We start from the raw sequence: 22,441 nt of genomic DNA, 5'->3' as shown, positions 1-22,441 counted from the left end.
GTGATAGATAGAGAGAGAGAGCATACACATTACACAGCTACTAAAGTTCTGTAACCACAGAGATGACAACTGCCAGAGTTTTAAAACATACACTGAACCGGAAAAAATGCACTTGTATAATCTTCAAAAACAGTTGTCTGTCCCCAGGAAAGCAACCAAATTGCATATATCAGAATATAATGAAAAGGAATTATAGTCAAACCACCAATTGAATTAACCATTTTCCAGTTTACACTATCATCCCGTAAAATATTCACACAAGCTCAAAAATTGCTAGTATATCTAATTGACAGTACTGCGAGTGCTGGTGTGTGTTACATAAACAAAAGATATTTTTGATACAATGTTTTTTTGTTAAATTTTATAAATATGTCTAATAACAAAACTGCCCAGTCAAATAACCTTGGGATGTCGTTAGTTAACTAACTGTTATGGAGACCGATTAAAGAAAATCTCGATTGTCAGAAACTGGGACCAGCTAGCTTGTAAGCAAAACATTTGCAGACATGTAAGGCGAATTGCATCCCTGCACCTGAAGAGAATTGAACATTCTCAATAAGCGGGCTGTTAACAAATACACAAAGGTATGTTTTGAGGTTGATGATATCATGCAAATTTTTCTTCCTGCAATATGCAATATGTCAATACATTTATGAGATAAATGAAGCCAGGGATAGCCTGTCAAATATCACTTCACACTAATAGAGGAAATCGTTCTCTTTCATTTCTGAGAATTATGGGATGCATTTTCAATGATGTAGATATATTCAAACATAATTATATTATATATATATTCTGGAATCCATTCTGGGACCTGCTATCCTGTCTCACTAAATAAAGCCCAAGATTACTAGAAAACAGACATAAAGAAGAAAATTCCACAGCAGATATCCTGATAATGATCTATTCATAATTATACATGTTAGGACTATAATGCCGGCAAAATTGTCAAAAAGGTTTATGGACTTGTAATCATATATTTATTATTTATTATTATTATTTTTTTTTTTTTTTTGTGATTTTTGATTGAGTCAGTTTTGGTCAAAATGCCATGATGGTTAACAAAAAAATAATCATGATTTGTTAACAAAAAAATGGACAAAGTTTGGTGAAGAATGGATGGTGATTAAATGGTGATCGCATGCGATAGGTAAAAGGTAAACGATTTGATTAGAAAATTTAAAAACCTAACTCAAAAAACTTTTACTTTAATAAACTTTGTAGCATAAATGGCTTCGACTTTTCTAAAACTTGTTAGATTCAAATTAGGATACTTTCTGAAGTTTGCTACAAATATTTTACAAACAGAAAGTTAAGCGCCGATACAAACTTCTATGCATAGCTGTATTCAATAAGTTACGAACTAATGAGAAGAATTCATACAGTGATGCATGTATGACTGACTGCAGAAATTTTGGTTTTTAAATTCCAAAAATGTTTCTAAATTGCTATTCCAACCATGACCAGAAAAGAGAGAGACTTTAAGAGAAATGCCATGTTTGATCTCTCTCATATCTTCTAGACATTTCGTGAGCTTTTTTATCTATGCACATACTTGTTTGTTTGAGGACAGAAGGTACTGATGTGTATACAGTTGTTCTTAAAGTTGGACGAAAATCTAAAACAACTGCTGAAGGCAGATTTCATAACCACTTCACATCTTTGTGTCAAAATGCTACTCGTGCAACGTGTGATGCTTGTGGTGAACTAAGTCGCTAACCATCATTAAGGAGAGAATACAGATTAAGGGATAGAGATTGCATTGCCAGTAAGCAATGACTGAAATTGAGGATTCAAATTGTCAAGAATCAAGTGGAACTGCATATGACGGCATGTGGAACCACCGGGCAGTAGTGAATCAAAGAATATGAAAAGGCTAGTGGTCTTGAGGTAGAGTTGAAGTGTTTAACGGGCTTGTGACATAGTGATTCTTCTTAGTCAGAATGGATTGGTTAGCTTCAGATGGTGTCCTCATGGTTTTGTCCCAGTTGAATTTTTCACTATTTTTTGGTTGATTGAATGCTCAAATCAAACCCGCACCCCCCCCCCCCCCCCCCCCCTCTTTCTTCTCAAATAATAATTTTTTTTGTAATCAGTGAATTTAAAGGAACTTCAGCATATTTATCCAAAAAAAAAAAACTTCAGTGTGCACAACTTTCACTGCAGACTTGCTATTTTTCCAACCTTTGGCAAACAGTAACCCTAACAAGACCCAGTGTGCCACAATCTTATTATACTTATTTAAATGCCTTGTATAACAGTCAAACCACATATTACCCACAGTGGCATCCAATAATAAGAGATTAAACTGATCAAGAAAACCTAAAATGAACAGAACGTCTTATATATCAAGAAGGCCATATGAGAGTAAGGGATTGCATTCCTGAGAATGTTCCAGCTACCAAGTTTCTCCAATTGTCACAAGTAAATCCACATAAAGAGAATCAAGTATAATATAGTACGACAATGAGAGCACAAGTATTACAAGGGAATTTCAAACAATAACTGAAAAATGAATGAGCTTTCATTAAACAGATTTTACAGCGTGAGGGAATTAGTTACCTGCAACAAACAAGTAGGAATTTGGATAAACCCCTGTAATAAAAGATCAACCTTCTCCAGAATGTTCTGTGGAACAGGAGTAATGATGTAGAGTAACTGTTTCGAAGTGTCAATGCCTCTCACAATCCCTGGTTCATATTGAATCAAGAAATAAGAGGAGAACACAAAAGGTTCCAATAAATTAGTGCTACCATATTTCAGCCTTTACAATGAAAATAAATCCACTTTTTCTTTGAAAAGGATATAAACAAATGGAATTATAACCGTGTGTTTAATTCCATCAATTGAAAATAATTCTTGCAGACAACCCCAAGGGGTTGGCTCAAGTAGGGAAGTCACTTGGCCCTGTTGCCTCAGGAAGCATAGGTCTAAGGTTCGACTCCACTTAAGTGCAAACAATTCCTTGGAGGTGGGCGGTGTGAGTACCAAGGAAAAATAATAATTCTTGAAGACAACGAATAATATTATACGGTTCAAATTTCACTTGTAGTAAAAGAAATATGATTTACTGCATTAAAGGCAAACACTTCCGGTATGCAACCAATCTATGATTAACAAACATGTAGGATTATTTTGGGACAATCATTTTCCACCGAGATGGGTACAAGTATCCTTAAAGAAAAACATCAACAGAACAGGATGGGAACACTTTGAAAACAACAATGCTTATTTATCCATTGCATGCAATACCAGTTATAGCAGAACACAACAGCTCCCACTGGCTATTTTTTGATATTCCAAGAAAGTGAGCCACTCCACCATCAATATGCCCACATGCCCAAACATATAGATTTGATGCTCAGCCGACCCACACAGTGATGATGTGTAACTCAAGCTCTCAATAATTATGGCATAGCTATGTCATGCATGGTTCGATAATTTACAGCACCATTCATATATACCAGCCCAGTCTTCCAGCATAGCAACTAAACATATTGGAACTTAAATTTCATTTTATGAAACAAAAGACCAGCTCAACTCCTTCATAACTGTGAAGACTGAAGATCAGTGAGTGAGAAGGTTTTTAAAAATAAATAAATATGGAGAGGGACTTGGAAGACGAAGTGATAGACTAATATTATAAAAAGTTTACAGATCTAGTTTCCATCAAAACTAAAGGAAGTTCGCAAAATTATTTCAATCAGCAGTATAAAAATTAAATTCTTATTCTATGTGATTCCATGGGTAAGTAATGTCATTTTCATAGGAGATTTCTTATACTGAATCGTGTTCTACAATGGCACGTCCTTATTATACCACATCACCCCCAACAAAATGGTGTTAGCAGATAAAAAGTTTTCTCCTCCACTTTCTGAACAGTATCAAACACGAGTAATCTGTCCAAGGATTTTAAATTTCTTTGAGAGAGAAAAACAAAATATTTATATTTGTTGAAACATATAAAAGGTGAAGAGAGAAATTAAACATGAAGAACACAACAAAACAAAGCCCAAAGGGCCACATCACTTTTGTTATATTCTCTCTTAATCTTTGTATACAACGATCACCTCTATTTATAGGCAAAAGAATACAAGTGATAATTATGGAAAATACATTGATGGAAGATTTTTAAAATCAACCCCATTAATCACTCCAATCAATATTTTATCATAGGCTAAAATCTCTCCTACGATATTCTCATATCAAATATTCTACAATAATATTTTCCAACAACCCCTCTCAAGTTGGTACACGGAGATTTTAACTTAAGTGTCCAACTTGAAACTAAATATGAAGTTGTGAGAGTCTGAGACGAGTAAATCTGACACGAGTTGATCCGAAGATCCGAGACGAGGCGAGGGTTGATCATGAGATTCAAGATGAGTTGATCCGGAGATCCGAGACGAGTAGAGTATGGAGTAGGGTATGATAAACCTGCTTTGATATCATGTTAAAACATATAAAAGGTGAAGAGAGAAATTAAACATGAAGACCACAACAAAACAAAGCCCAAAGGGCCATGTCACTTTTGTTATATTCTCTCTTAATCTTTGTATACAACAATCACCTCCATTTATAGGTGAAAGAATACAAGTGACAAATATAGAAAATACATTGATGGAATATTTTTAAAATCAATCCTATTAATCACTCCAATCAATATTTATCATATGCTAAAATCTCTCCTATGATAGTCTCATATCAAATATTCTGTCAAGGAGTAATTTAAGGGTTCCTATTCATATATTTACACTTGCAATGCCAAAAAATAAATAAATAAGGTAGTAGTAGTATCACAAATTCAAAACAGATCATGACTGCACAAAATACTAAGGTGCCATACAATAAAGAACAGAACAAATAACAAATGAATATAGGTGAGCGACTACAGTGTGTGGTAGAAGTAACCTACCCAGACCAACACATGAAGGCAAATGTTCATAATCTGCAGAACTAACCGCCAAGCCGACAATGGTTGCATTTAAACTGTAGAAAGTTTCAGCAGTTGGGACCTATCATAAAGTATTGTATTACGAGAAAAGTCATCTTACCTGTTTAATGTATATGGATGGAGAAGTAAAAGCAACAATGTAGAAAATTTCTTAATAGAGAAAGTATAATTGTTGAAATTTTGTCCTGTTATGTCCAGGTAATACTAAATTGGACAGAATTGGATAGAATATATCAAAATCATTTCTTGTAAAATGCACCAAAACTATATTATTCCTCAAACAATATTGAAGCAGTTAATATTTGGTATCCAAACCTGACAATGGAGATGTTTAATCTTGACACTAGATATTGAAATTTCATAAGGAGGATGAGAGGCCAATGCATTAGCAAGATCCTTGATAAAGATAACATTCAAGTCAGTCGGAAAGCACTGCTTGAAATAATCCAATATACGCTGATCACGCAAATCGCGTGCATTATTTGATTTTAGAATCCTGGCAAGAAAATAAGTGGAAGAAGTAAGAAAACTTCATCTTCCAAAATTTCCAACTTTTCTAGGAAATAAAATTATATGTTGCTTACTAATTTATAAAATCAAACAGATATTGACTAGCAAAAGCAATAAAATTTTCCTTTTTTGATTCTTACACAATTTAATGACCTTGACATTCACAATAAGATGGAATATAGAAACAAGTCAAACAACAAATTCCAAGATTCAAGCTCAAATAATCTAGCCTACTAGAAAATACAATTACTAAATGAATAATATTGTGCCTTCATTCAAACTATGCCTTTAATACAGGCCCCTACTTCCCAAAGGGAGGTCAGGGATTCGAGCCTCAGTAGAGGCATGTGTGTGTGAGTACCAACTAAGAAAAAAAGATCACCATTGACATGAACAGATTAAAATTCAGGTAAGGCAACCAAACCAATACAGAAAAAAGGTCAACATGTGCCAAAGGTGACAATGTTTCTACCAATGATTGACAATTATAACGAGGAAAAATAATTACAACAGATAATACAAAACAAAACTTCATTTAGGAAGTAAGAGTTCCAGATCATATATGAAGACAGCTAAGAACATACGATCTTTTCAAAGAGTCCTGGCGAGCTGAGTTAACCTCAATTAGATTCACTGCGGTGTCATCTCCCTCGTCTAACCAGAATGGCCCAGTAGGCAAATTCTTACTCTCAGCAGATATGCATATCTTAACTACATGGGTAGGAGCAATATATTTTAACATATCCACCAGTATATCATAGCCAATACCTGGTACACGAGGTGAATGAGAAAATTACAGATGGATTGTTGTAGCAAAAAAAAAAAAAAGAAGATCATCAAGTTGATAATATCCAGCACACAAGTTGTATAAGACCAGCAAAGACGAGTTAATTATTATTACAATTAAAAATAATAGGAAGAAGGATATATAGAGCATACCTTTCACCCAGCCAGGAGTATTAATGACAAGGGGCAATCCAGTATTACCAGGGTTTTCCCTCTTGTTAAACATGCAGTACTTATTCCAATAGTAATCATATAGGGAAAATATAGATTTCAAGTAAGTTGTTGGATCCCTTTTCGAGGAAATGTCACCAAAGAAGAAGCATCTGCAACAAAAAAAATTCAGGAGAAAATTACCCTCATACGTACAATAATTCTCTTTCTTCGTTTTTTTTTTTTTTTTTTTTTTTTTTTTTTACTTATATACATTTCCTAAGATATATAAATTTCAGTGCATTCTTCAAAAATTATGACAGGCATGAGAATGCCTGTGTTTAATAGATGTAGCTTTATATTAGAATTATGTATGCACAGTGGTAATGTAAGAAACTATCCTTACACTTCTTAGCAAAAGTGCTAATTTTACATTTCTTAGGGAAAGATACATAAATTCAGTGAAATCTTCAAAAATTATCAGCAACTCTCAAAGACTAGATTGCATTAAATCAGACCAAAATCAAGAGTTTGTCTATCACAGGTCGAGTTCATTTATGGCACACAGGAAATTTTAAAAGATCACAATTCATACTTGATGTAGCAACATTCCATGCAAATTCTGAGGACCAAAACATCAGATCAATAAGCACAGTCAACTGCCTAATAATTAATAATCATGGGAGAGCCCGAAAATGGTAATTAAAAGGCTTATGAACTATAAAACTTTCAGTGATTTTTATTAACAAAAAAAACTCTTCACAACTACTTGATTTTTAGTATAAACATTGACATACAAAAACTAAGTTCCAAGAGTGATGAACTGAAAAAATAATAATAATAAACAAACAAAACAAAACAAACCAAACCAAAAAGAAAAACAAAAAGGCCATTACCTGGTATTCATATTGCAGGTACGAGGTGCTGAGAGTGAAATAGTAGAGACACACCTAACCAGTGCATTACTTTTTGCATAAAATTGACTACTGTCTCGCTCGAACCACATCCACGCACTTGTTAGCATTAATTTATGTTATTAAAAAGCTCTCTTCTTTATTACTATAAAATAATGTCATCATAGGTTTTGATTATATATACATCTATGTATGCATTTTTCTATTATACTATTTATTACTGCAAAAAAAAAAAATTAAAATTTAAAATTTAAAATGTTAATTATTAAGTAGAATTATTAGTTGTCATCATAGAAAGAGAGAGTTCCTCATAACATGATTAATTAATAGAGATTGTTATAAAATATAAACTATTAGAATGTCAAACTGTTGTATTTCTCTAGGAACTAAAATTTAAGTACAAATTTTCCGCCTCCAAGACAGCTAAGTTCAAGTAAAAACCACATTTTAAAAGCAATTAATAAATTATTTAAAAATATCTAAAACACCCAAAAATGTTCCACTTCCTAAGCAATCTATACTAAAAACCTAAACCTTTATCTTGTCATAATTATATTTCTTTCTTTATCAAGTATGCCCCTACTCTACCAATCAACAACCTTCCACCCATCTGATGAATAACCAGCCCACACCATGAGCAGCAAGGCATGCACTACCATTATCCTAAAAGCCTGCAGCTCCAATAGAATATTGGTGAAATTAGAGTTTCACTTCACTGTTTTTATGATTTTCTTTTTCTCAAGCAAGATGAGGGTTTCATCAAAAATTATACTTACTAAAGAAAACATAAGCCAGATATTCCCATATAATAATATAATTAGGTAAATAATTGAAGTATGAACCATCCAGAACAAAAGGATTTGGAGAGCAGAGAGAACTTTTCAGCTAAATCACAACAATTCACAAAATAAAAATACAATATGAATGCCCAAAGATAAACAATGTCCACACTATACATACATCAAAACAAGTCATGGTGCTTTCAAACGGACTTCCTTAGGGCAGTTTTTGCATACTAGTAACAACATCATAACAGTAATGACAATACAAATGCTGATGTGATAAAAGAAAACACATTTAACGAATGAGTCAATAACCAACAGCTATAGATATTAACGTCCGTATCAAATGATCACCAGAAACCTGATCATCCAGCCATGCAATACACTCCATACTGTGCAATTGATTATTACTTGAAAACCCCATTTATAAACCTTATTTGGACTAAAAGTATTTCAGTTGTTATTAGTCACATAAAGTGTTATCAGATCCACAGAATACCATAGAATCCAGAACAATCAAGATGAATTCCAGAATTCATACCTCTCGGGCGTTTTCAGGCATGCAATTTTTAAATCTAATTAAGGGAAAATAAAAAAGAGAACAATTGATTAGAAACAGGATAATTACATCAATTCAGATAACACAAAACTGACACTTGATAAATAAAAAAAAGAATTCAAAAACAATATATTAACCAAATTGATCAGAATGTAGACAGATACCTGTAGTTATCTTGTCAATTGTAGTCAGTGATAGACAACCAGGAGGAGTAAATAATGTCTGCCCAACATCTGTTTCCAAATAAGCTACTTTTTTGTATCTGATACAATTACAAAATAGATTTAGTAAATGAAAATGTTGTGTATCAAACACCATAAATGTCAGTCATGGGTTCATAAGGAAACTAATATTCATCTAAATAAACAACAGGGGAAAAAAATTAAAAACAAACTAATCATTCAGAATAGAATGAGTGTAATTCAGAATTGGTCCACAAGCATAAAATTCGTAATCCAGGCAAGTGTAGGAAATGAAATAGCTTTCACTTAAAAAAAAAACTAAATAAATAAATATAATTGAAAGTGCAGTTTTACTAAAAGCACAATCCCACATCAACATGTTAGTCTATGCATACTCAACCGAAATAATTTCAAATTCAAAGCAACCCTAGATAGGTTATTGAGGACATATCACGCATAACGATCAAATTCAAGAGTAGCTGCACAATAATCACTTTAATTTGTATAACCACTTTACAGAGTAACTTCTACTGATACAGAGACATATAAATTACAGAGTTCCTGTAGTAGAGAACGGGAAAAGCTGAACTGAAGAATTTCAAATTCTTCACATATGCACATACCCATATACCCATGTAATTTGCATTAACCAATTCCACATGAACATGTAAAAAAAAAAAAAAAAAGTTGTGTGTGTGAAAGAGAGAGAGATTGTGTTAAACCTTTGAAGGAGAATGTTGACGAGATGGCGAGAGAAGGTGGTCTTGCCGCTATTCTTGGGGCCGCAGATTAGAGTAACTGGAGGCGGCGAAGTGATCGAATCACCGATTGCTATTGTCTCTGCGGCGTCGGACCATTCATCTGGGATGAATATTGGCCTTTCTTCATCCATGGCTGCTTCTGTGTGTTGTGTGTAAAACCTTTGGAAAAAGCGAAATAGGAACCCAGTCCCATAAATTGGAATTACTTGTAATCTTTTCGGCGCTGCTCCTGATGAAACTGAAGCTAATCTCCCAAACACAAAACCCAAATCTTATCCTTCGACTTCGAGCATCCGAGAAGCGACAGAAGCCCTAGAACACAATTCCTTTTTTAAATTTTTTTTTTGGGTTAAGAAGTTCAGTGGCTAAAAGACCGCCAAACTGAACAAAATTGGGCCCATAAACCCAACCGTTTTATTTCTATTATGGGCCAACATTTTTTATTTCTGTATCAGCAATTTTTTTTATGTCGGATCAGCTTTTGTTTTGGGCCAAATTTTAAGGCCTAGTTTATAAGCAACCCCAAAGATTTGGGACCAAAAGCGGTTAGTGGTGACCATTGAGTTGGGTTAAAAGCACGGAATGTATTTGCACCATCACCATCTTCAAATAAAGTATTTTCTACGGTAGCACCATGAATAGCGCATAGCAAAGCAGTGCCTAATACACCGGCAACTCCCATCATATGAAATGGGTTCAATGTCCAATTATGAAACCCTTTAAAAAAAAGGATGAAGCAAAATAAAGCCGCTACGCCAAAACTATATAGGTTGGGCCAAAATTTGAGGCTCCAAATAAGTTAAATAAAAAGAATAAAGAAAATCAATTTGTGCAATTTTTTATTACAAATTTGTGATGGACCCATTACATTGTTATAAGATTAACCATTTGTGCTTTGATTGTTCTTATAATCAATTCATTTAGTTACTCAGAATAAAAATAAAATTCAAAGAATTTAATTAAAGAACAACTTTAAGTTTTACTCCTTTTTTTTTTTTTTTTTGGTGTGTGTTTATTTGTCTTCCCCTGGCGGAGGGTTTTCTAGCTTTGATGGCTTTTTAAATTCGTTTTTAGAAATATCTTGTCCGTTGAAAGGTAATTTTAATAGAAATGACAATGAGGTGAGTATAGAATGAGAGATCCCTCGCCACTCCACCCTAAAGTTCTTCCGAGAAATTCAGGCTATTCAATGATGGCGTCGTGGCAAGAAAATGTGGTATTAAAAAAGTACTAAGAAACCAACGGGCCAGTGGCCTAGCGGTATCGTCCTCTTACTTTCTATAAAGAGAGGTCAGGGGTTCAAGTTTCAGAAGAGAAATGTGCGCGTAAGTACCACGTAGGAAAAAAAAAAGTGCTGAGAACGGTCATGCACCTTGTGGGACTATTGCTACCCAATTACCGAAATTTCACTCGTTTTTGTCATCTCCGAAGACAATGTCATTTTTGACATTGACAGAAACTACTGAGGAAACAATTTACGAAAGTCAGAGGCAATAATTAAGGTTCGATCTCCTGAACACAGCGATGATTATAAGAAATTTAAATTTTCTTCAATTCTAAATCGATTTGGTGTTCTCGAATGTAACATTAAGTCCTCATACATTTTCAAGGGCTTTTCAATAATTTAAATGATAGATAACAGTGATATATATTTATGCAAATAAATAAATAAACAAGGTCAAGTGTGTTTGGGAGAGTTTATTAGATATTATAGGAAAAATATGTTTATGCTAATCAATAATGATTGGAGTCCTTTTTTAGGCTTCTTTTAGAGATAAAAGAGCAATAAAGAATCGTGTTAATTAGGTTTTCAATCTATAAAATGATTGGTAGAAGGGGAAAAAAATATAATAAAAAAAAAAAAGAAAAGAAAATGGAACAAGTTTTCACTTTTAGATTCTTAGTACAAGAAAAAGTTCATGACCTACAATTTTTCATCCATTCAAAATTAGATGAAAAAGAGGAGGGAAAATAAACGACAAGTTCTATAATATATAATCAATAATGTAAAGTGACACTATTATTTTTTTCTCAAATATAAAAAACCTCCTATTATCTTCTCAAATAATGCATGGTGTCAGATTCTTTTCTTATTGGTCAAATATACAAAATGGAGAGATTTTCATTTTTAAGCATGTTTTATTTAGATATATCTTTGGAATTGTTATCATGAGGATGTTTTAGGTGTTGATTTATTGAATCTCCACCACTTCGGCTCTGTCCCATATGGTGGTAAAAGTGGTTCAATATTGTTAACAACTCCAATATGACCCTCCCTATCATGTCCAAGCTCTAAACCTGACCGTTGATTATTAGTTCCACTCAAATTTGTAAAAAAAAAAAAAAAAGGAAAGAAAAAGAAAAAATAATAATAATAATCATTGAGTCCAGGACTCCAGACTCATATTTGGGAATTCAAACCCATGGAACCCAAATATAGGTAGCAAATTGAGTTTTCACTGTTTGAATTTGATGCTGAAAAATAGGGGGAAAAAAACCAAGCAGATCCATTCTCAAAATAAGAAGAAGAAAAAAAATGAAGAGCCAGGACCACCTTGACAAAATAAAATTCAAAGAAACAAACAAATAAATAACCCGTGTCACATTTGAATTACAAATTTCTCAAAGTAGACTCGTCTCAAAAGGATTTTTATTGCACTATTGTAAATGAAAATCAATTCTTCTCATTAAGAAGAAACACACTCACACAAGAAGTATCACTAAATTGGCCGAGCCAAGCCAACATTTGGAATTTATGCATCACTAAAATTCAAATTGATCAAAACATAACACATACTACAGAATGACTTTAGCAAGCAGACAATGAAAACTATTAAAAGTACGCACCTTCACACATAAAAATTATAATGATCATACAATCTTACTGCTTTTCTCACTAAGAAAGCAGGAAAACACACAAATGCAAAAATGATTCCGAATCTATGCAACAAACTTGTTGACGAAAAAGCGATGCAGCCTTTGTTCAAGGAGCAAACAGTCTTCAAAAACCACAATAACATTTAAAGAACATCGGTCCAAGATCACCAGAAAGCTAAACAAACCTAAGCGATGCAGCCTTTGTTCAGGGAGCATACAGTTCACAAACCACAATAACATTTAAAGAACATCGGTCCAAGATCACCGGAAAGCTAAACAAGCCTAAGCGATTGCAGCCTTTGTTCAGGGAGCAAACAGTCTTCACAAACCACAATAACATTTAAAGAACATCGGTCCAAGATCACCGGAAAGCTAAACAAGCCTAAGCGATGCAGCCTTTGTTCAGGGAGCAAACAGTCTTCACAAACCACAATAATATTTAAAGAACACCGGTCCAAGATCACCATAAAGCTAAACAAGCCTTGGGATGCAAATCTCTGCTCCACATAACTGAATGCCAAGATCAACTACTTTTTGCCCTTCCAAGTCTAACCAACAAACCTTAGCCCATATTCTTTCATATTACTTGTTACAAGAAAGCTATAGAAAGTTTGGTCCAGGACTCATGGACCATGTAATCCTTTATGACCCATAATTTGACAATATCACCATCATCATCAATACAACTGAAGAACAAGCATCCACCTCAACCCCCAAAGTCGTCTAATGATTTCCCGAGATATTTGGGAGTTGTACCTCCCGAATAAACTATTTTCAAGCAATGTGTATAGAACTACACCAAAATGCAACAAACTGGCGATGAAAAAGCAATGCAGCCTTTGTTAATACATCTGTTATTGGAAGAGATAACAATAAACAAATATAGCGGAATAACTCTTCTCCCTATATGCAAGCAAATATAGTATATCTCTACTTTTATATATGCTGAAAATAATAGGAAAAAAAAACTATCACACCAAGCCACAAGAACACAAGCAATTTTTTACGTGGAAAATTTCCCCAATGCGAGGAACAAAAACCACGGGACCTAGTCCAGTTGAAATCTCCACTATCAACCAAATAATGGGTACACAAAGTCTTCTCTAATCGCAATTAGAGGCTACAATACATCTCATCAAGATATCAACAATCTTGACAAAAACAAAGAGAATTGGAGAGAAAAATACCAAAACCCGGTTATTGTTCACGGGCACGAATCACTGTTCCTGAGCTCAAAATCCAATCTCCACCATTCAGATTTTAACTCATTAAGTCATTAACCTCTCCTCCAAATTTCAGCTCGATCGGACCAGAGACAAAGTGGGATCAGACGTTTGATGAAATCTAGGCATAATAGAAAAAACTAAAACCCGGTTACTGTTCACGAGTACGAATCACTGTTCCTAAGCTCAAAATCTGATCTTTACCGTTCAAATTTTAACTCATTGAGTCGTGAACCTCTCCTCCAAATTTCAACTCGATCGGACCACGGACAAAGCAGAATCGGACGTTTGATGAAATCTGGGCAGAATGGAAAAACTTGCGTTTTTCTTATCTCTCTTGTGGGAAAGCTACGGCTTCTCTTCCTCTCTTTTTATTCTGACTTCCTTAGGGTTATTCACCCTAAAGAGCTGGGCTTTGGGCTTTAATAAAACCCACTTGGGCTTTCCTCCATATAGAAGGAAATAAACCCAACAAATCTCCCCATTTCCACTATGTGGAAACAATCGCCATCCCAGCGATCGAACAACAAACTTCAAGCTTCTCTCTCGGTAGGGTATTTGTCAACATATCAGAACCATTATCATCAATGTGAACTTTCTCAAGTTCAAGTAACTTATTGTTCAACGTATCTCTGATCCAATGGTATCGTACATCAATGTGCTTATATCTTGCATGGAAATTGGAATTCTTAGCAAGATGAATAGCACTCTGGCTATTACAAAACAACACATACCTCTGCTGCTTGAAACCAAGTTCTCTCAAGAACTTCTTTGCCCATAGCAACTCTTTAGTCGCTTCCGTTGCTGCAATAAACTCTGCCTCTGTGGTAGAAAGAGCAATACACTTCTGAAGTCTCGATTGCCAACCTACAGCCCCACCTGCAAAAGTGATCAAATAACCCAAAGTAAACTTACGAGTATCCACACCCCCTACCATATCTGCATCTGTGTAGCCAACTAATAATTGTTGTCCGTTTCCCAAACCAAGTCTCAAACTGGAAGTGCCTCGAAGATACCTCATGATCCACTTCACTGCATTCCAATGTTCTCTTCCCGGATTTGACAAGAATCGACTAACTACACCAACTGCATGGGCTATATCTGGTCTTGTGCAAATCATTGCATACATCAAACTTCCTATTGCTGAGGCGTAAGGAACTCTTTTCATGTCTTCCTTTTCCTTATCTGTAGAAAGACATTGCTTTATACTCAGTCTGAAGTGGGTAGCAAGAGGAAAGCTAACCACTTTAGTGTTGTCCATATTGAACCTCTGAAGCACTTTTTCAATGTACTCCTCCTGTGACAAATATAATTTCTTGGTACTCCTATCACGACTGATTCTTATGCCAAGAATTTTTGTTGCTGGCCCCAAATCCTTCATAGCAAATGACTTACTCAATTGCTTCTTCAACTGGTCAATCTTTAAAGCATTCCTGCTAACAATCAACATGTCATCCACATAAAGCAGTAGAATAATAAAATCATCATCAGAGAATTTTTTAACAAATACACACTGATCAGAAGTTGTCTTCTTGTAGCCTTGCTCTCCCATAACAGACTCAAACTTCTTATACCACTGTCTCGGTGCTTGTTTCAAACCATATAGGCTTTCCTTCAGCTTGCACACATAATCCTCTTTCCCTTTCACTTTGCAACCCTCTAGCTGCTTCATATAAATCTCTTCCTCCAAATCACCATAAAAGAAGGCAGTTTTCACATCCATCTGCTCAACTTCCAAGTCAAGACAAGCTGCTAGGCCGAGTGCTATACGGATCGATGACATCTTTACGACTGGAGAGAAGATCTCATTAAAGTCAATACCTTTTCTCTGACCGAACCCTTTGACAACCAATTTAGCTTTGTACCGTGGCTGTGAAGAGAACCCATTTGGCTTCTTCCTGTAAATTCACTTGTTTTCCAAAGCTCTTTTTCCTTTAGGTAGCTTTACTAACTCAAAGGTGTGGTTATCATGCAATGAATGCATCTCATCTTGCATGGCCTCAACCCACTCTGTCTTGTGTTCATCTTCAATTGCTTCTGCAAAACACTAGGGCTCTCCCCCGTCAGTCAATAACACATACTGCTCTGCTGAATACCAAGTGGAAGGACGTCGGTCTCTGGGAGACTTCCTGGATGGAATCTCTGGTGGAATCTATGGCGCTGTCAACTGCTCATCAGTCTCAACATCTCCCTGAACCTGTAGGGGAACATCCACATCACCTGTACACTGGTGGTCATCCTGAACATCATTCTTAACCTGAGATGGTAGATTCTTCAAAGGAACTGGATCTACATCAGTCAAGATATCACCTTGTTGAGACATAGATTTCCCTATTTTCTCAATATCCTGAATCGTCTGATCTTCTACAAACACAACATCTCTGCTTCTCACAATTTTCTTCTCAACTGGATCATAAAGCTTATACCTAAACTCATCTTGGCCATAGCCAAGGAATATACACTGTCGCGTTTTCACATCAAGTTTGGACCTTTTATCTTTTGGAATATGCACAAATGCTTTACACCCAAAAACACGTAGATGATTATACGAAACATCTTTACCTGTCCAAACTTGGTCTGGCACATCAAACTGTAGAGGAACACAGGGTGTAAGATTCAATACATGAACAACTATGCTCAATGCCTCCCCCCAAAAGGATTTTGGCAATTGGGCTTGTGAAAGCAAACATCTCACTCTCTCAACTAGTGTCCTGTTTATCCTTTTTGCTATGCCATTCAACTGAGGAGTTTTTGAAGTTGTCTTTTGATGCCGGATACCCTGCTGTCTACAATACTCATCAAAAGACCAGAATACTCTCCACCGTTATCAGTACGAATGCATCTCAGTTTCTTCCCAGTCTGTCTCTCAACTAGGGCTTGGAATTGCTTGAATACTGCCAACACTTGGTCTTTTGAATTCAAGGTATATACCCACAACTTCCTTGAATGGTCATCTATGAAGGTCACAAAGTATCTAGAGCCACCAACTGTTCTAGTCTTCATAGGGCCACACACATCTGAATGTACCAAATTCAGTATCTCTGGCTTTCTCGAATGAGGGGAATTCTTGAAGGAGACTCTGCTCTGCTTCCCTGACAAACAATGAGTACACCTTTTCAGAAGTGTACTTTTCAGTCCATATAGTAGACTTTTCTTCCCTAGTAGAGTTAATCATTTCTCACTTATGTGAGCTAGTCTCTTGTGCCACAACTATGTTGTATCATTATCCTCCATCGCATTAACAATGTCGTTGGAGATCTTTGCTTGCAGAACGTACAGTGCAGAGTGCTTTATGCCTCGAGCCACAACCATAGCACCCCTAGTAAGCTTACACTGGCCATCACTGAAAGTGCTGCAATACCCTTCATCATCAAGTTTACCTGCAGAAATCAAATTCAAACGAATGTCAGGAACATGCTTCACATCTCTGAGAACTAACTTCGTGCCATTATTCGTCTTTAGATAAACATCCCCAATTCCAATGGCTTTAACCAAGCCATCGTTGCCCATCTTTACTGTTCCAAAATCACCAGATTTATAAGATGTAAAGAAATCCTTCCGAGATGTAGCATGAATGGAGGCACCACTGTCAATCACCTAATTGGTCTCATTGTATGCAACATTTATCGTCTCATCATCATAAACAATGAGGAAGTAAGTGGTGGTAGCAACTCTGTCATCACTATCTTTGTCATTTCCATTCTTTGTTCCTTTCCCTTTCTCATTCTTATTTCTTTCTTCAATTGTCTGCAATATTTCGTGATGTGTCCCTTTTTCCCGCAATGATGACACTCAACATTTGCAAACTTGTTGAACTTGTTTCTGCTGTTATTTATGTTCTTCGGACCTCTACTCTTACTTCTACCCCTCTTTTCTGTAACCAAGATCTCTGACTGTGAAGAGGATCCCTGTGTTTTTCTTCTCATCTCTTCATTTAACAAACAACTCTTGGCCATATCTATTGTGATTACACATTTTGGAGCAGAGTTAGACAATAAAGTTCTGAGTGTCTCCCACGAGTCCGGTAATGAACTAAGTAACCATAACCCTTGTATCTCATCATCAAACTTAATACCCATTCCAGCCAGCTGATTAATAATTCCTTGGAATGTATTCAGGTGATCAGATAAAGGAGTCCCGTCCTGGTATCTCAAAACCATCATATGCTTAATCAAAAACAATTTATTATTTCTAGTCTTTCTAGCATATAGCTGTTCAAGCTTACTCCATAGAGAATGTGCATTTGTCTCTCCACTAGTATGGTTTAAAACATTATCATCTACCTACTGCCTCATTGTGATACCCCTCGGATCCGAGACACGGGTTGATCAGGCCCAGGCCCAAACCCGAGGGAATATCAAACAATTAAAGTATTTTAAAGTGAACACAGATGACAAAATGAAATAATAAAGATGGAATAAAACTGAAAGAAACATTAATTATAAAACCCTCCATGCATAACTGAAAAAATAAAACTCCAATCCTCCAAAACTTCAAGGTTACAACTTGGGAATCCACTGGGAGACCCCTAACCAAAAGTTCAATTGAAACTGAAACTGAAAATAGATAATGCTAGAAACATCGAGAGAAATCCTACGTAATCAGATAAAGGTGAGACTGTCCTCGACAAGCACGATCAAGCTCTAAGGCTGGAACCGTCCTGTACCTGAAAAGAATAATGAAGGAGTGGGTCAGACCCACGAGCAAGTTCTAATCTAACTGCAATCCATACAGTGACCCGATATGCAGATATACCGTAGACACCTCACAATATCTATCTAGTCCATACGTAAAAATATATCCACACTAAGGGACATTCACTAGTCTATAATAGGGGTCTCAACCTGAATAGAAGGCAACATGCGAATACGCACCCAAAGGTGGGCATGAGTACCTAAACCTAACAGGGTACACCTTAACCTATTATAACCAGCTATGCATCCATTGCATATACGCACCCTAACCAACGAGTCTGAGACTCAAGCTCAGCTCGTTGTACCATAAACATATATATAAAGTCCGTCCAAATCTAGGGTAAGTAGTTCAAATAATTAATAAACTGACATACAACAAACCCACTAATTAGTCACTCAACTTATTCAGTCGATGTGACTTAACTACCATCCATTAATCCAGGAAGCCACTCAACTTAGTTGCAGTTGATATGTCTTAACCAAAATTAGGATTCAATATTTATAAATCCATTCCTTTAATTCGTTAGGTTAGGTTTAGGCGTTTTGAGCTAAACCGTTCCTAATATGTCACCGTCCCATACCGGTACATACCATCCTCCATATCCAGGTAAATTACAATGTATACATAATGAACAAGTAATCTACAGTCCAAAAACCACTATCCAAATAATTGCAGAAAAAAGATTAACAATCTAGCAATTAAAATCCAGTATTAATCTATGTAATTGCATCAAAGAATTTAATATTCTAACCATTAACATCCAAACCATGCATAGTTCAAATTTAATATAACAATAACCCTAATAAAAATAAGATTTATTAGGATACTGAGTCTCCTTAAATTGCCAAAATTTAATTAAGCAACTAATTCGTCCTCCATCCGTTATCGGCGTAGAAAATTTATCAATTTTATACTGTTTTTCTCATGGATCAAATTAAATCAATTCAAGGTTTTAATCACACCCTAAATTAACTATTTAATCCCTCTATGAAGTTCCGTTAAATTTATGAAATTTAATCAAGCCATTCAGTTCCTTTCTTTTGTTAATAGCATGCACGGTTGTATATTTTTACACCGCTTCCTCCTTTATAACAGAGACTTAACCCATACAACAAGAGGTTTAATATTACTTAAAATTAACCCTTTAAACCCTCTGTGAAGTCCCTACAACCCATCAGAACCATTCTAATGCTCAAATAGTGTCAAAAGTATCAAACAGTGCCGTAAAAACCAATTTCAAAACTTACAAAAGGTTGAAGCCTGCTCTAAAATGAAAGAGCAGGCTCTTTCTCACTTGGAGCCGGCTCCAAACTCCCTTGGAGTCGGCTTTTGCTGAAGGAGAGCTGGCTCTTGCTTTCCAGAGCCGGCTCTCTCCCCCTTGAGAGCCTCCAGTTCAGTCTCTGCTCCGTTTCAGCTCATCTTCTCCATCTCCGATCCAGTCCTAACACACTATTGGTCTCTAAAACTAATTTTAGAAGTTTAATTAACACCCAGTAGCTTCCTATTAATTCAATTACAGTAACTAGAATCAATTATAAGGATTACATTTGAATTAAATTGGCTACTGAACTGCATATACTTTAAAACCAAACTGAAATGGATTTACCACAACAGTTCCCTTCTAACTCATTTGTTCTTCCTCTAATTTAAATTTCAAGGACTTAAATTACATCTAGTATCCATTCAGATCTTGGTTCATCGCAGTAAGGTTCAAAACCAAAAGTAAAACAGTGGAACGTTTCATGCCAAAACAGAGACAAGAAAAACATACATGTTATAATTGTTTTGTAAATAAATTTTCACAGATAAAACGATCAAGTAAAACATATATAAAACATGCATGGTTCAGTTTAAGGCCAATTAATCTCCTAGAGACTATCTAGGTGCACAGAACACAAGCCAAAGGGAAGGAGGAAGATAAGAACTTGCCTGTAGTTTTAGACTCAAACCTTGTCGTCGTCGTCCTAACTTCCGGCAACCACTGCAACACTGTCTAGCCTCCTATTACTTTTGTTCTTCCTTTTTCCTAAGCCAAATCTTGAAGCCTCGGTTGGAAACCTCACAAACTTGATCTGCTCTCTCAAAGCCTCACTCTGTAACTCTCTGTATCTATGTTACGTGAGTAGGTTTTTTTCCAACCCTTAATACAGATTATAACTATATATATATAGGCGTAAAAATCCTAAACCCTAATCCTTGTTTAATTAGAGACAGAGCCCTAATTCTAAACCTAGTCGGCCCATGAAACTATCTCTGTTACGGCTTACCTATACGTGAATTTTCAACCCCAAAGTTAACTGTAACGTAAAACATAATTAAATTAAAAGTCAATTAAATAATTAAATACACTTAATCAATTAAATAATAAAAGATAACACATGTCACATAGGTAAACAATTAAATCAAATTAATAAATAAAATAAACACATGTCACATAGGTAAACAATTAAATCAAATTAATAAATAAAAATAATTAAACCAAATAATCACCCAAAAACAATAAAAATAATAAATAAAAATACCGAGACTATCCTTTTTAAAATTAGGGGTATTACACTCATATACCTACACACCTGTCGATGTAACAAAGTCCATTCCAGAACAGTCTCGTTTTCTGGTTTTTCAGCACTAAACACCGGTAAGTAATAATCTTTCACATAAAGAAGATCCTCAATTTTCCCTTTCCATATGTGATAATTTGAACCATTGAGATTAATCATTCTACTCGTATTTGTTTCCATAACTCAAACTACCAACCTGATAATCTATCAACCTGGAACTCTGATACCACTTTGTTGGGAGAGATAACAATAAACAAATATAGCTGAATAACTCTTCTCCCTATATGCAAGCAAATATAGTATATCTCTACTTTTATATATGTTGAAAATAATAGGAAAACAAAACAATCACACCAAGCCACAAGAACACAAGTAATTTTTTACGTGAAAAATTTCCCCAATGTGAGGAACAAAAACCACGGGACCTAGTCCAGTTGAAACCTCCACTATCAACCAAATAATGGGTACACAAAGTCTTCTCTAATTGCAATTAAAGGCTACAATACATCTCATCAATATATCAACAATCTTAGCAAAAACAAAGAGAATTTGAGAGAAAAATACCAAAACTCGGTTACTATTTACGGGCACGAATCACTGTTCCTGATCTCAAAATCCGATCTCCACCGTTCAGATTTTAACTCATTGAGTCATGAACTTTTCTTCCAAATTTTAGCTCGATCGGACCACGGACGAAGCAAGATCGGACGTTTGATGAAATCTGGGCAGAATAGAAAAAACCTAAACCCGGTTACTGTTCATGAGTACGAATCACTGTTCCTGAGCTTAAAATCTGATCTCCACAGTTCAAATTTTAACTCATTGAGTCGTGAACCTCTCCTCTGAATTTCAGCTCGATCGGACCACGGACGTAGCGAGATCAGACGTTTGATGAAATCTGGGCAAAATGGAAAAACCTGCGTTTTTCTTCTCTCTCTTGTGGGAAAGCTACAGCTTCTCTTCCTCTGTTTTTATTCTGACTTCCTTAGAGTTATTCACCCTAAAGAGCTAGGCTTTGGGCTTTAATAAAACCCACTTGGGCTTTCCTCCATATAGAAGGAAATAAACCCAAGATCTGTAAGAACAAGCATCCACCCAAAACCCCCAAAGTCATGTAATGATTACTCGAGATATTTGGTAGTTGCACCTCATGATAAACTAGTTTAAAACAATATGTATAAATCTACACCAAAATGTCACAAACTTGTGGACGAAAAAGCAACGCAGTCATTGTTCAAGGAACAAGCGGCCTCTTCATAAACCACAATAACATTGGTTACAAGATCACACGGAAGCTTTACAAGGATTGGGATGCAATACAAATCTCTGTTCCACATAACTGAATGCCAAGACAGAAGACTTTTTATCCTTCTAAGTCTAACCAACAAAGTGTAGCTAAAATTCTCACTTCCCAAATTTTTTTCATTTATTTGTCACAAGAAAGTTATAGAAAGTTTGGTTCAGGACTCCTCTACCATTTAATCGTT

The 22,441-nt window shown here is 35.5% G+C and overlaps 1 protein-coding gene across 2 annotated transcripts; it reads right to left on the bottom strand.

The window, feature by feature from the left end:
- Positions 1 to 177: 177 nt before the first annotated feature.
- On the bottom strand, positions 178 to 9,930 carry LOC132282372 (polynucleotide 5'-hydroxyl-kinase NOL9-like). 2 transcript variants are annotated; one of them, XM_059784027.1, is made up of 9 exons: positions 9,560 to 9,929; positions 8,820 to 8,917; positions 8,638 to 8,671; positions 6,404 to 6,573; positions 6,049 to 6,232; positions 5,270 to 5,450; positions 4,916 to 5,015; positions 2,563 to 2,690; positions 178 to 532 (listed from the first exon to the last, which is right to left on the bottom strand). In XM_059784027.1, exons 1-9 carry the CDS (start codon positions 9,727 to 9,729, stop codon positions 479 to 481), a joined length of 1,119 nt encoding a protein of 372 aa, XP_059640010.1. In that variant the 5' UTR covers positions 9,730 to 9,929; the 3' UTR covers positions 178 to 478. The 2 variants fall into 2 exon arrangements, with proteins under 2 accessions (XP_059640010.1, XP_059640011.1); XM_059784028.1 differs by having other exon boundaries at positions 502 to 624; positions 9,560 to 9,930.
- Positions 9,931 to 22,441: the final 12,511 nt, after the last annotated feature.

Source organism: Cornus florida, unplaced genomic scaffold (assembly GCF_030987335.1).
Source record: "Cornus florida cultivar Cherokee Brave unplaced genomic scaffold, ASM3098733v1 CherokeeBrave_3.0.0_Hap2_Chr11, whole genome shotgun sequence".
NCBI lineage: Eukaryota > Viridiplantae > Streptophyta > Magnoliopsida > Cornales > Cornaceae > Cornus > Cornus florida.
The sequence above is the reverse complement of the archived record's forward strand: the minus strand, read 5'-3'. Positions and strand labels throughout refer to the sequence as shown.